The following is a 12548-nucleotide window of genomic DNA, read 5'->3' as shown; positions in this document are numbered from 1 at the left end:
TTTTAGTCAAATACAAAGCAACAAGAGGTCATAAATAAGAGGGAGAGAAATGGCATCCAAAATGGGGAAGGAGAGCGAGTAAAGAGTAGGAAGAGAGACTCAGAAGGTTGGGAAGTATACTTCCTTAAGTATAGTTGCCTGCCATCATAAAATAGTGTCTCTGGTATTTTTAAATACTGTGGTTAATTTTCTATTAATAAAAACATGCATTTAAAGAAGGATTGCACTACAATACATTATACAAATGATTGCTTGCCAGACACATACCAGTTTTTATTCCATTTGTGTGCAAACTCCACAAGCAGGATAAGCTGAATGACTATAAAAAGGAATCCTCCTCCTGCACCTACATAGCGCCAGGCTGCAAGGGGGGGGAGGGAAGGGAGAAGAAAGGAGAGGAAAAGATCAATTTCCAATTATGTTGAACTTGAGAGCTTAGATAAAACTGAGCTTTGTGGCATTAGGGCAAAAGTCTATGCAGTGAAACCATTATACAGCTCATCAAGACACATCTCAATTAACCTTAACTAGAAACCTTCCTGAAAATGGCAGGGGTCATCTGAAAGACCAGTGCAACTTTACATCCATCCCAGCTGACTGATCGATATGATTCAGTTTATGGCACTCCACACCTTCTAGAATATCCACTACAAGTTCATTAACCTGAAGAATTTTTGTGGAGAAAGTTACTGTATATGAAGAGAAGCTACTGAAATCTTGGTATATGGTGCAAAAAAGTGGTGGCATCAGTTTACAGATGTCCTAAAACCTAAAATTGTTGAGGAATCTGAGGCTGAAAATGACTATCACTAGATTCAAAATTACATAGATTTACCATGTAAAAAATAAGGGGAAATATTCATATTTGTAGGAATAAAAAGTGTTCTCAGACAATCCTCTGCATTCACCTATGAATGGTTTAAATCAAGATTGGATGTGAATACATACAACAAAATAGCCTTTGGGTCACCACAAAAGCCACATGTGAGTAATTCTTTGTCACTTCCTTTCCAGAGTGGTCAATCTGCATCCTGACCGGACACCTGATTTTTTGTGCAAAACTAAAGGCTCTAACGCCACGGTTTTCAAACTGCAGGTCACTACTGGGTTGCAGAATGGAAGGGACTGGATTGCAGCAGATCTGGTCAGCACCGCCGACCGGGCCGTTGAAAGTCCCGTCGGTGGTGCTGCCCAGCTAAGGCAGGCTAGTTCCTACCTGTTTTGACACCGCGCTGTGCCCCAGAAGCAGGTCTGGCTCCTAGGCGGGGTGTGTGTGTGCGCGCGCCCCCCCACAGCCAGTGGAACCAGCCAATGGGAGCTGAGGGGGCGGGGGGAGTGCCTGCGGGCGAGAGCTGCGCTGAGTCACTTGAGTGCCTCCACCTAGGAGACGGACCTGCTGCTGGCTGCTTCTGGGACACAGTGCGGTCTCTGGTGCCAGGACAGGCAGGAAGCATGCCTTAGCACCCCTGCTATGCCACTGACCAGGAGCCGCCCGAGGTAAGCCCACGCCCCAATCCCCAACCCCCTGCCCTGAGCCCCCCCAAACCCAGAGCCCCCTCCTGCACCCAAAACCCCTCATCCCCAGCCCCACCCCAGAGTCTGAACCCCCAGCTCAGAGCTCTGACCCCCTCCCGCACCCCAACCCTCTGCCCCAGCCCAGAGCCCTCACACACTCCAAACCCCTCATCCCCAGCTCCATTGGATTGTGGACAACAATTTTCTTCAACTGGGTCACCAGAAAAAAAAAAGTTTGAAAACCACTGCTCTAAAGGAAATGTGTGCAGCTATCTAAAAGCTCATTTGGAGTCATTGCATGTCCTATAGCTTGGAAATGCACATAGTAATACAGGTGTCTGGGGGGGGGGGGGTCGTCTTTTCTCACTCAAAATTTGACCCTTAGGCTATAACTATAGACAGTCAGCTATCCGCACTAACAATTTATAACTGGGAAATGTGCTAGTAAAATTTAACTGTGACCCGAGTACTATTTTGCCAGGAAAACTTAAGACTTATAAGAGCCAAACAATATTGGTGTTAGTTTACATTACTCTTGGCAGAGTTATATACATTTGTTTTACTGTAGCATTATGGTTTGTTTGTTAGACTGAAAGTACTCAAGTAATATCATTTGTTTGTCAGTTTTGATAAGCTATTGTATTAGTTTAATGAGCATGTCGTTCTTTTGTAAAAATGTCAGCAAAGCGGAGTACAAAACTATAGGTGTGGAATGGGCTATGTGTATGTGAGGGGGAGGGGAGAAGAAGACAGGTAAGCTCCTCACCCCTACTCAGTGACTAGGTACCTAGATTTCCAAGCAAGAACCATACCTATCAGAGAAGGTTAAATTGCAGGTAGTATATGCGCGCACCACAGAGCTAGTAATAGGGCCATGCAAACCATGCAGTTGCACATGATTCCTCCCCAGCCAAACTGATGGGGGCAGGGAGCAGTGGTAATACAAATGTATTTTATTTAAATAGAAAGAGGGGAGAGCTACAGAAACCTTCTGGGAGGTGGAGTGAAAAGCAGATGCCTCCTGTTTGGCAGTTCCTTCAATCCCCTCTCCAAACACCCTCCCCTAAGACATTCTCTCTCACACACACACACACACACACACTCACTCTCTTACTTTGCTTCCTGGAACATGATTTTTCTGTGCAAAACAAAACTAGGACTGGGGGAGAAGAAGTGTTTCCTGTTTAGAATCATCAGAAGATTGTTGTTTATGACCTGACTCAAGAGCCACTTTTTCTCCACTTACACATGTTCATGTTCCTCGAGAGAATCAGTACAGTGGAAAGGCTCACTGAGGCGGACCTGGAAGCATGAATGCCTCCAAATAGTAAGTATTCTAGAATTCCATCACTTTCTAATACAGTGGGTGTTTAAAGATTAAGGAACAAGGAATACGTAACCAACTAGTGGCAGGGGCGGCTCTATGTATTTTGCCACTCCAAGCACGGCAGTCAGGCGGCTTTTGGCGGCATTGCCTGCGGGAGGTCTGCCGGTCCCACGCCCTCGGCGTACTCGCCGCCGAATTGCTGCCGAAGCCGCGGGGCCGGCGGACCTCCTGCAGGCATGCCCGCCAAAGGCAGCCTGACTGCCGCCCTCACAGCGACCGGCAGGCCCCCCTCCGCAGCTTGCCGCCCCAGGCACGCGCTTGGTGCATTGGTGCCTGGAGCCGCCCCTGGCTAGTGGGCAGGGCTGGGGGTAGTACTGCCATGCCAGTGGAACTTCCCAGGCTGGGCGCTGGCTCCTGCGAGCAGCAGCCCAACATGCTGCTACATTTGCCACTGCGGTTCATGGTAGAGCCCTGCAGCTCTGCGGATATCCACTTTATACCAGTGGATATCCATATCTGTGGATATAAATTTTGTATCCGTGCGAGGCTTTATTTCGGAAAACAAATCCCACTGAATTTCAGTGGGACTTTTGCTCCTAACTCCCTAACGATTTTTTTTTTTTTTTTAAAATCTCCCCCCAAAAGCTGACATTTACATAGGATTGAGAAAATATTCTCAAACCACTCACCCAGAGTTAGTAACAGTAACTGCTACCAATTTATATTCCTAATTAACAAAAATGGCTTCAGACACTGCTATAGAAACAGGATCCACAATAAATAATTGGCAATACAACATCTCAGCAAGAAATCTAATTTTATACTACTAGATGTAAACAATGTGGAAACTAAACAATTACAAGATCCAGTCTCTCATTACAATCAGTCACTGCTAGTTTTCAAGAGAGAGGATTCCAGTCTGCTTTATGTTTTGTTACACTTGGCTTACTGTACCACCTTACGAACAGAACAAGCTCTCTCTGTTGCAAGTAATGACTATGACAGAGCGAATTATACAGACAAGGCGGGTGATGTAATATCTTCTATTGGACCAACTTCTGTTAACAGATAAGTATTACCTCACCCACCTCGCCTCTCTAATATCCTGGGACCAACACAGCTATAACACCACAGCATAAAGCTAATTATGTCAGCCAGAAAAAAACCCCAATTTTTGCCTACTCTTAAGTGTCTAATTTTTTCGGCACTTATTATGACTATCTGTAAATCCAAAAGCTTGCAAGGCAGCACAAGTTTGTTTTTCTGTTCACACACGTGCCCTGCACATGTGTATACAACATGTATATATAGTTAAAAATATTCTTAACAAAACTAAGAAAGAAGTGAAAGTAGTCTTAACACAACTAAGCCAACCCCATTCATTCACTCAGCTACTAGCACTATCATTGCTTACTGTAACAAGGAATACAGAAATAACCAATCTGTCTCTACTGTTAAGATTATAGGCACTCATACAAGTGGAATGGAAAGTGTATACACATAAAGATAAAATTGTACCATTAAGGAAGGTGTCTTGATCTGGAATGAAGAAAGCTCCTGAGCACATGGCTGCCAAAACTAGAAGCTTAATGAACCAGAACCTGGAAGACAAAACCAAAGTGGAATCATTTATTTATAAAAGAAATTAAAAGTCTTCAACACAAGTGCTGTCTGTTTCATAGGATAGCTGTGCCTTAAGTAGTGGTTACTGCTCTCTGGTACAAAGGAATTACTACCAGTCTGAATACAACTTAGAATTCACTTATACGCACTTATGTACCTATGTCAAACAAACTATCAAAATTAACTCAGTGCTTTTGATAACACTATACATAATCAAAAAGAAATGCAGTATGGAAATCTAGCACTACACAGGGAATGTGATTTATTGCTTGATTTTAGAAGAGCAATTGATTTTAAGCGAACAAACTAAAACTTACCCATTGTGAATGTATGCTCGGCAGCTTTTGCTGTTGTTAATTTTGATGGTAAGTAAGAAGAAGATAAAGAAGAAAGATGCCATTCCAAAAGAGACCCTATATACCGCAGAGTATCCCACTAGCTTCTCACACGTTTCACCTGCTTTAATACCTTCGCAGATGTGCTTATAAAAAGGAATCTGAAAAACACACAATGAGAAACAATTAAACATAACACAAGATTTACCATAATTAAGCAGATTGAATTTATATAGTTTACATGTATACAGCTGACTTAAAAATAGCTAATTGGATGTATTTCACACTTACAAGTTATGGTTCAGGGTCACTGAAACATCAGTCTGGACTGAGGGGTAACCTACATACAACGGGTGAGGCGATACATAGATTATAAAGGATTGGAAGTCTGGAGCCACAATTGACAACTCCTGTCAAATGCCTACAATCCCCTTCTCCCCACCACTTTTAAAGGAAGATTGGCACCATAACTCTGCTTTAAAAATAAATTGGCAGAAAGGTAGGAAAATTCCATCCCTTTCCCCACTTGTTAAATATTTGCCTTTGAGGCCTTGCCCTAACTGTGTGTGGTTATTTGTTTTCTCTTTTTCTCATTCTGGCCTCAGAGGCTCACCACGCTAACGTGGAACGGAATACTCTGGAAATGTCTCCTGAAAAAGCAGGTTTGTGTGACTTTTATCCATTTATGTGCAGTGTCTCTGTATGCAGACTAGACCTCACCCCCTCACCCCACAGCTAGAGCAGACCCCAAAGAGAAGGATTTAATAATCAGTGAAACACCATTAATTTAAAGGAAACTAAAGTCTCTCTGTAGCCTCAGAGCCCCCAACCTGAACCAATGAGACTTATAGAGCAATACACCATCAGATGAGAGTGGGGATCATAAGTTCACCTTTCTTACATGAACAGAGGCTGACGCACACAGTGTTTTGCTCTAGCAAATGTTCTCTTCAAAGATTTAGAGGAACAAGATGGAAAAAATAAATTCAGCAGCTGCTCAACCTCAGATGATCTCAAGGAAGAGAAATGGGTCTGGGGAGCATACCGAGGTTGTAGACAATACCCTACGTAAAGAAACTGTGCAGCTCCAAGAAAGGAAGAATGCTGGTCTCTGCTTGTCCCAGACGACAACTCGAAAAGCAAAACGGAAAGGGTGAGAGAGCAAATGGATAGAAGACTGGATGATCAGATTCAAGCCAGACTGCAACTCTTGAAAGATTTTCACCTCCAAACACTTTCAGAACATGGCTAGTATGGCATGCAAGACAGGATTACTTGAGCAAGCAGAACATTAGTAAACAAAAATGAATGACAGGAGCGTACAAGTGAGGGGTCGGTGAACTTGCTTTCTTTGGAGTCACAGCAGTCAATCCACATGCCAAATCAGCCAAATATGTCCAAAGCCTGAATATTCACAAAACACACAAAACACACAAAACACACAAAACACACAAAACACACAAAACACACAAAACACACAAAACACACAAAACACACAAAACACACAAAACACACAAAACACACAAAACACACAAAACACACAGTGCTGCAACAGGAAGTTAATGTATCATAGGACTATGGCAATGCAGAATTGAGGACAATAAGGAGTTTTTGAGGTGTATTAGGAACAAAAATAATCTTAATAGCAAAATTTGCAGATGATACAAAACTACTCAAAATAGTAAAGTCCCAGGCAGACTGCGAAAAGCTACAAAAGGATCTCACAAAACTGGGTGACTGGGCAACAAAATGGCAGATGAAATTTACTGTTGATAAATGCAAAGTAATGCACATTGGAAAACATAATCCTAACTATACATATACAATGATGGGGTCTAAATTAGCTGTTACCACTCAAGAAAGATCTTGGAGTCATTGTGGATAGTTCTCTGAAATCATCCACCCAATGTGCAGTGGCAGTCAAAAAAACAAACAGAAATGTTGGGAATCATCAAGAAAGGGATAGATAATAAGACAGAAAATATCATATTGCCTCTATATAAATCCATGGTACGCCCACACCTTGAATACTGCGTGTAGATGTGGTTGCCCCATCTCAAAAAAGATCTGTTGGAATTGGAAAAGGTTCAGAAAAGGGCAACAAAAATGATTAGGGGTATTAGAATGGCTTCCGTATTAGGAGAGATTAATAAGACTGGGACTTTTCAGCTTAGAAAAGAGGCAACTAAAGGGGGATATGATAGAGGTCTATAAAATCATGAGTGGTATAGAGAAAGTAAATAAGGAAGCGTTATTTACTCCTTCTCATAATACAAGAACAAGGGGCCACCAAATTAAATTAATAGGTAGCAGGTTTAAAACAAACACAAGAAAGTATTTTTTCACGCAACACACTGTCAACTTCTAGAACTCCTGGCCAGAGGGTGTTGTGAAGGCCAATACTATAACAGGGTTCAAAAGGGAGTAGATAAGATTCATGGAAGATAGCCATTGATGGACCTATTAGTCAGGGTGGGCAGGAATGGTGTCCCTAGCCTCTGTTTGCCAGAAGCTGGGATTGGGTGACAGGGCATGGATCACTTGATAACTTGTCTGTTCATTCCCTTTGGGGCACCTGCCATAGGCCACTGTCAGAGGACAGGATACTGGGCTTGATAGACCTTTGGTCTGACCCAGTATGGCCGTTCTTATGGTCCATTACTAGACAGATATGGTAGAATCATCAACAGTAACGCAGAAAAGGCACAAGTGTTCAATAAATATTTCTGTTCTGTGTTTGGGAAAAAGCAGAGTAATATAATATCATATGATGAAATACATTCTATTCCAACTCAAGAGGATGTTAAAGAGCAGCTACTAAAATCAGACATTTTAAAATCAGCAAGTCCAGATAATTTGCATCTGAGAGTTTTTAAAGAGCTGGCTAAGGAGCTCCATGGAAAATTAATGTCCGTTTTCAATAAGTCTTGGAATACTGGGGAAGTTACAGAGAACTGGAAGAAAGCTAAATTTGTGAGAGGATCTCAAAAGGGTAAATGCAATGACCTGGGTAACTACAGGCCAATCAGCTGGACACCAATTTCAGGCATAATGATGCAAAAGCTGATACATGAGTCAAAGAATTAAAGGAGAGCAATATACAGTAACTCCTCACTTAACGTTGTAGTTATGTTCCTGAAAAATGCGACTTTAAGCGAAACAATGTTAAGCGAATCCAATTTCCCCGTAAGAATTAATGTAAATGAGGGGGTTAGGTTCCAGGGAAATTTTTTTTCACCAGACAAAAGACTATTACACTATATATATAATTATATAAAACACACACACACACACACACACACACACACACACTATAAGTTTTAAACAAATAATTTAATACTGGTACATATTGATGATGCTTGTGAAGCTTGGTTGAGGTGGAGGAGTCAGAGGGGGGATATTTCCCTTACTGCTAAATGATGAACTAGCAATTGGCTGAGCCCTCAAGGGTTAACTCTCTCACTCTACAAGGCAGCAGGAATGGAGAGAGATATGCGCATTTCCCCTTTAAGTACACTGCCTTGTTAATTAGATCAGCTTGCTGAGACCACAGCTGCTGCAAGCTCCCTCCGTCCTGAGCCCTGGTGTGTCCCCCCTGCTCTATGGAAGATGGGGTAAGCGGGGTGCAGGAGCAGGGGGAGGGGGACACCCTGACATTAGCTCCCCTCTTCCTTCCCTCCCCACCCCCCCATAGCAAGCAGGAGTCTCGGGGAGCAGCTCCAAGGGAGAGGACAGGAGCAGCACATGGCAGTGGGGGGGAGGAACAGCTGCAATTGCTAGCCTGCTGGGCAGCTGCTGCACAGGGAACTTAGGGGAGTGGGGAGCTGATGGGGGGCTGCCGGTCCACCCTGGTTCCAAGCCCCCACCAGCTAGCTGTAATGGTGGGGGGTCTACTGCAAGCAGTAGACAAAGCAGGTGTCTGCCAAACGACGTTAGAAGGGAGCATTATACAACTTTAAACGAGCACGTTCCCTAATTGATCAGCAACGTAACAAAACAACGTTAACTGGGACAACTTTAAGTGAGGAGTTACTGTAATTAATACTTAACAAGAGTTTATAAAAAGTAGATCTTGTCAAACTAACTTTTTGTTTAAAATTAGATTACAAAGTTTGGTCAATAAAGGTAGTATTGTTGATGTAATAGACTTCTCTAGGGCATTTGACTTGGTACCGTATAACATTTTGATTAAAAAACCAGAATGATACCCAAAAAAAAAAAAAAAAAAAAAAAAAAAAACCATCAACATAGCACACATTAAATGGATTAAAAACTGGCTAACTGAAAAGTCTCAAAATGTAATTGTAAATGGGGAATCATTACTGAGCAGCTGTGTTTCTAGCAGGGTCCCACAGGTATCAGTTCTTGGCCCTACGCTATTTAACTTTTTTAATCAATGTCCTGGAAGAAAACATAAAACCATCACTGACAAAGTCTGCAATTACACAAAAATTGGGGGAGCAATAAATAACGAAGACGACAGGTCACTGAAACAGAGCTGATCTGGATTGCTTGGTAAGCTGGGCACAAGCAAACAATGTGTTCTTTAATATGGCCAAATGTAACTCAAGAACCAAGAAAGTAGGCTCCTCTTACAGGATGGAGGACTATCCCGAGAAGTAGTAATTCTTCAAAGGACTTGGGAGTCATGATGACAGAAGCCCCCTTGAGAACTGCCAACTGATGTGCTAAGATTATTTCTGCCCCTGCTTTCCCTGCCAGCTCGGGACTCCAGCACCCTGTCTTGTTGAGCCAGACATGTCAGTCTGCTCCAACACAGACCCAGGGTCTGAACCACATCCCTTAACAGCTGCAGGCTTAAACTGAAAGCAGCTTACAGAAGTGTTCCTGTCTTTAACACTCAGATGCCCAACTCCCAGTGGGGTCCAAACCCCAAATAAATCTGTTTTACCCCATATAAAGCTTATACAGGGTAAACTCATAAATTGTTCGCCCTGTATAACACTGATAAGAGAGGTATGCACAGCTGTTTGCCTCCCCCAGGTATTAATACATACTCTGGGTTAATTAATAAGTAAAAAGTGATTTTATTAAATACAGAAAGTAGGATTTAAGTGGATCCAAGTAACAGCAGACAGAACAAAGTAAATTACCAATAAAATAAAAACACGCAAATCTAAGCCTAATACACTAATGAAACTGAATAAAGATAAAATCTCACCCTCAGAGATATTTCAACAAGTTTCTTTCATAGACTGGATGCCTTCCTAGTCTGGGCACAATCCTTTCCCCTGGTACAACCCTTGTTCCAGCTCAGGTGGTAGCTAGGGGATTTCTCATGATGGCTCCCCTTTTGTTCTTTTCCACCCACTTTTATATCTTTTGCATAAGACGGGAATCCTTTGTCCCGCTCGGTGTTCCCACCCCTCCTTCTAAATGGAAAAGCACCAGGTTAAAGATGAATTCCAGTTCAGGTGACATGATCACATGTCACTGTAAGACTTCATTACCCACTTGTAAGTCTTCCTATGTGTGTGTGCGCTGACAAGTAAAACACAGTCATCTACAGTCAATTGCCCTGGTTAATGGAAGCCATCAAGATTCCAAACCACCATTAAATGGCCCACACTTTGCATAATTACAATAGGCCCTCAGAGTTATATTTCATATTTCTAGTTTCAGATACAAGAATGATACAGTCATACAAATAGGATGAACACATTCAGTAGATTATAAACTGTGTAATGATACCTTACAAGAGACCTTTTGCATGAAGCATAGTTTAGTTACATTATATTCACACTCATCAGCATACTTTCATAAAATCATACAGAGTGCAACGTCACAGGAGTCATGGTGGACATCAATTAACATGTACTCCTGTGTGATACTATAGCCAAAAGGACTAATGGCATCTTTGGATATATAAACAGGGGAATCATGAGTAGGAGTAAAGAGATTATTTTACCTCTGTATTTACACTGGTGCGACCGCTAGTGGAATACACCTCTACCCCGATATAACGCTGTCCTCGGGAGCCAAAAAAAAAATCTTACCGCATTATAGGTGAAACTGTGTTATATTGAACTTGCTTTGATCTACCGGAGTGTGCAGCCCCGCCCCCCTGGAGCGCTGCTTTACCGCGTTATATCTGAATTCGTGTTATATTGGGTCGCGTTATATCCGGGTAGAGGTGTACTGTGTCCCGTTCTGGTGTCTACAGCTCAAGAAGGATGTTCAAAGAAAAGCCATGCGAATAATCAAAGAACTGGAAAATAAGTCTTATAGTGATAGACTCAAGGAGCTCAACCTCTTTCGCTTAACGAAGAGAAGGTTAAGGGATGACGTGATCACTCCATAAGTACCTAAATTTGAAATAGAGGGCTTTTCAACCTAGCAAACAAAGGTATAACAAGAAGATGCAATGGTAGGAAGATGAAGTTACACAAATTCAGATTGTAATTAAGGTGCAAATTTTTAACAGTGAGGTTAATTAGCTGCTGGAACAACTTCGTAAGGATTATGGGGGATTCACTATCATTAGAGATTTTAAAAATCAAGACTTAACTAAGGAATGTCTTCTAGAAAAACATCCAAACAGAATTATTCAGGGAAGAGTCTATGGCCTGTGTTAGACAGGTCAGACCAGATGATCACAGTTGTCACTTCTGACTTTATAATCTTTGAAAGCCATTCTCATCTGGATGAGTGTGGAACACTTTGTAATTCATTATTTATTTCAGAGAGGAATAACTCTTAATGCAGTACTTGGAAGTAGCAGAAAGTGATTGAAAGGTGTTGAGGGATATTTCTGGCACGAGTAGACAAGCAGCAGCAGGCAGGTCTACAGGGGGAGGCACTTAGCCCCCCACCCTATTGCCAGGTGGGGTGGGGTTGGGGCGGGGTGGAGCAGGGCAGGCTGGAGCCGGGTCACTCGCTGCTGCCAGTGCCAGGCCCCCCTGGACCCTGCATCCCCCTGAAGCACGGGGGGCCCCCCAAAGCATGGGGCCCGGGGCAGTTGCCCTGGTCTGTCCTATGGACGGGACGGCTCTGAAAATATAAGCCCAACATTGGTAGAGCCGGACCCACGTTCCTGAATATTGGTGGAGCATGGGCACCACGGGCCCATATAACTCGCTGCCTATGTCTTCAAGTCCTTAAGACTTATCTCAGACACGATGCCCACACAGCACTACCAGCTAGACAGGTGATGAACTGAGATCTGCTTATTGTACCATAACTTGATCGCTTTTACTGCCACTATGGTTTTTACTGCGAGCTTATACAGTGCCCAGAACAATGGAGTCCCGATTGGTGTCCACACATGCTACTGCGATACAAAGACTAATAAAATAGGCAATGCTGAGATTTGTTTCTCTAGACAGAATGCAAAGTAGTGAGAGTTCCCCAACGTGCATGGGGTAGACAAACATTCTTATTAAAATGAAAGTTTTAAAACTATATTTGAACATTTTTTCTGAAAACATCAGATAGTTTAGTTGCGCAAACGTAAGTTTGCACTCTCACTTGTAGCTGTCCCCTCCCAAGACAAGTGTCTTAGATATCATTGAGTTAACAGATAAGCTGCTAAGGCAGATGATATAGAACCGCTTCAGACTTGGCAAATTTACAGCAAAAAAGTAGAAGCTAGGTTGGCACAACATTCAAATGGCATCATCAAATCAGTAAAATTTCAAAGGTGAGTTAGAAAGGGTAATATTCGCTCCACATGAAAGGGGATGTTCACAATATTAACAGGAGTATTTGATCTCTAAATTGATAGAGCA

At 42.5% G+C, this 12548-nt stretch overlaps 1 protein-coding gene across 1 annotated transcript in view; it reads right to left on the bottom strand.

Annotated features, from left to right (window-relative positions):
• Positions 1 to 12548, bottom strand: part of SERINC5 (serine incorporator 5) — a 54799-nt gene that overhangs the window by 18097 nt on the left and 24154 nt on the right. The window contains exons 3-5 of the mRNA XM_065405883.1: positions 4783 to 4961; positions 4361 to 4443; positions 268 to 361 (exon numbers count right to left, since the gene is read on the bottom strand). Coding sequence (XP_065261955.1) covers positions 268 to 361; positions 4361 to 4443; positions 4783 to 4961 — 356 coding nt within the window. The remainder of the gene's footprint in view (positions 1 to 267; positions 362 to 4360; positions 4444 to 4782; positions 4962 to 12548) is intronic.

This window comes from Emys orbicularis, chromosome 6 (genome assembly GCF_028017835.1).
Source record: "Emys orbicularis isolate rEmyOrb1 chromosome 6, rEmyOrb1.hap1, whole genome shotgun sequence".
Classification (NCBI taxonomy): Eukaryota; Metazoa; Chordata; order Testudines; family Emydidae; genus Emys; species Emys orbicularis.
The sequence above is the reverse complement of the archived record's forward strand: the minus strand, read 5'-3'. Positions and strand labels throughout refer to the sequence as shown.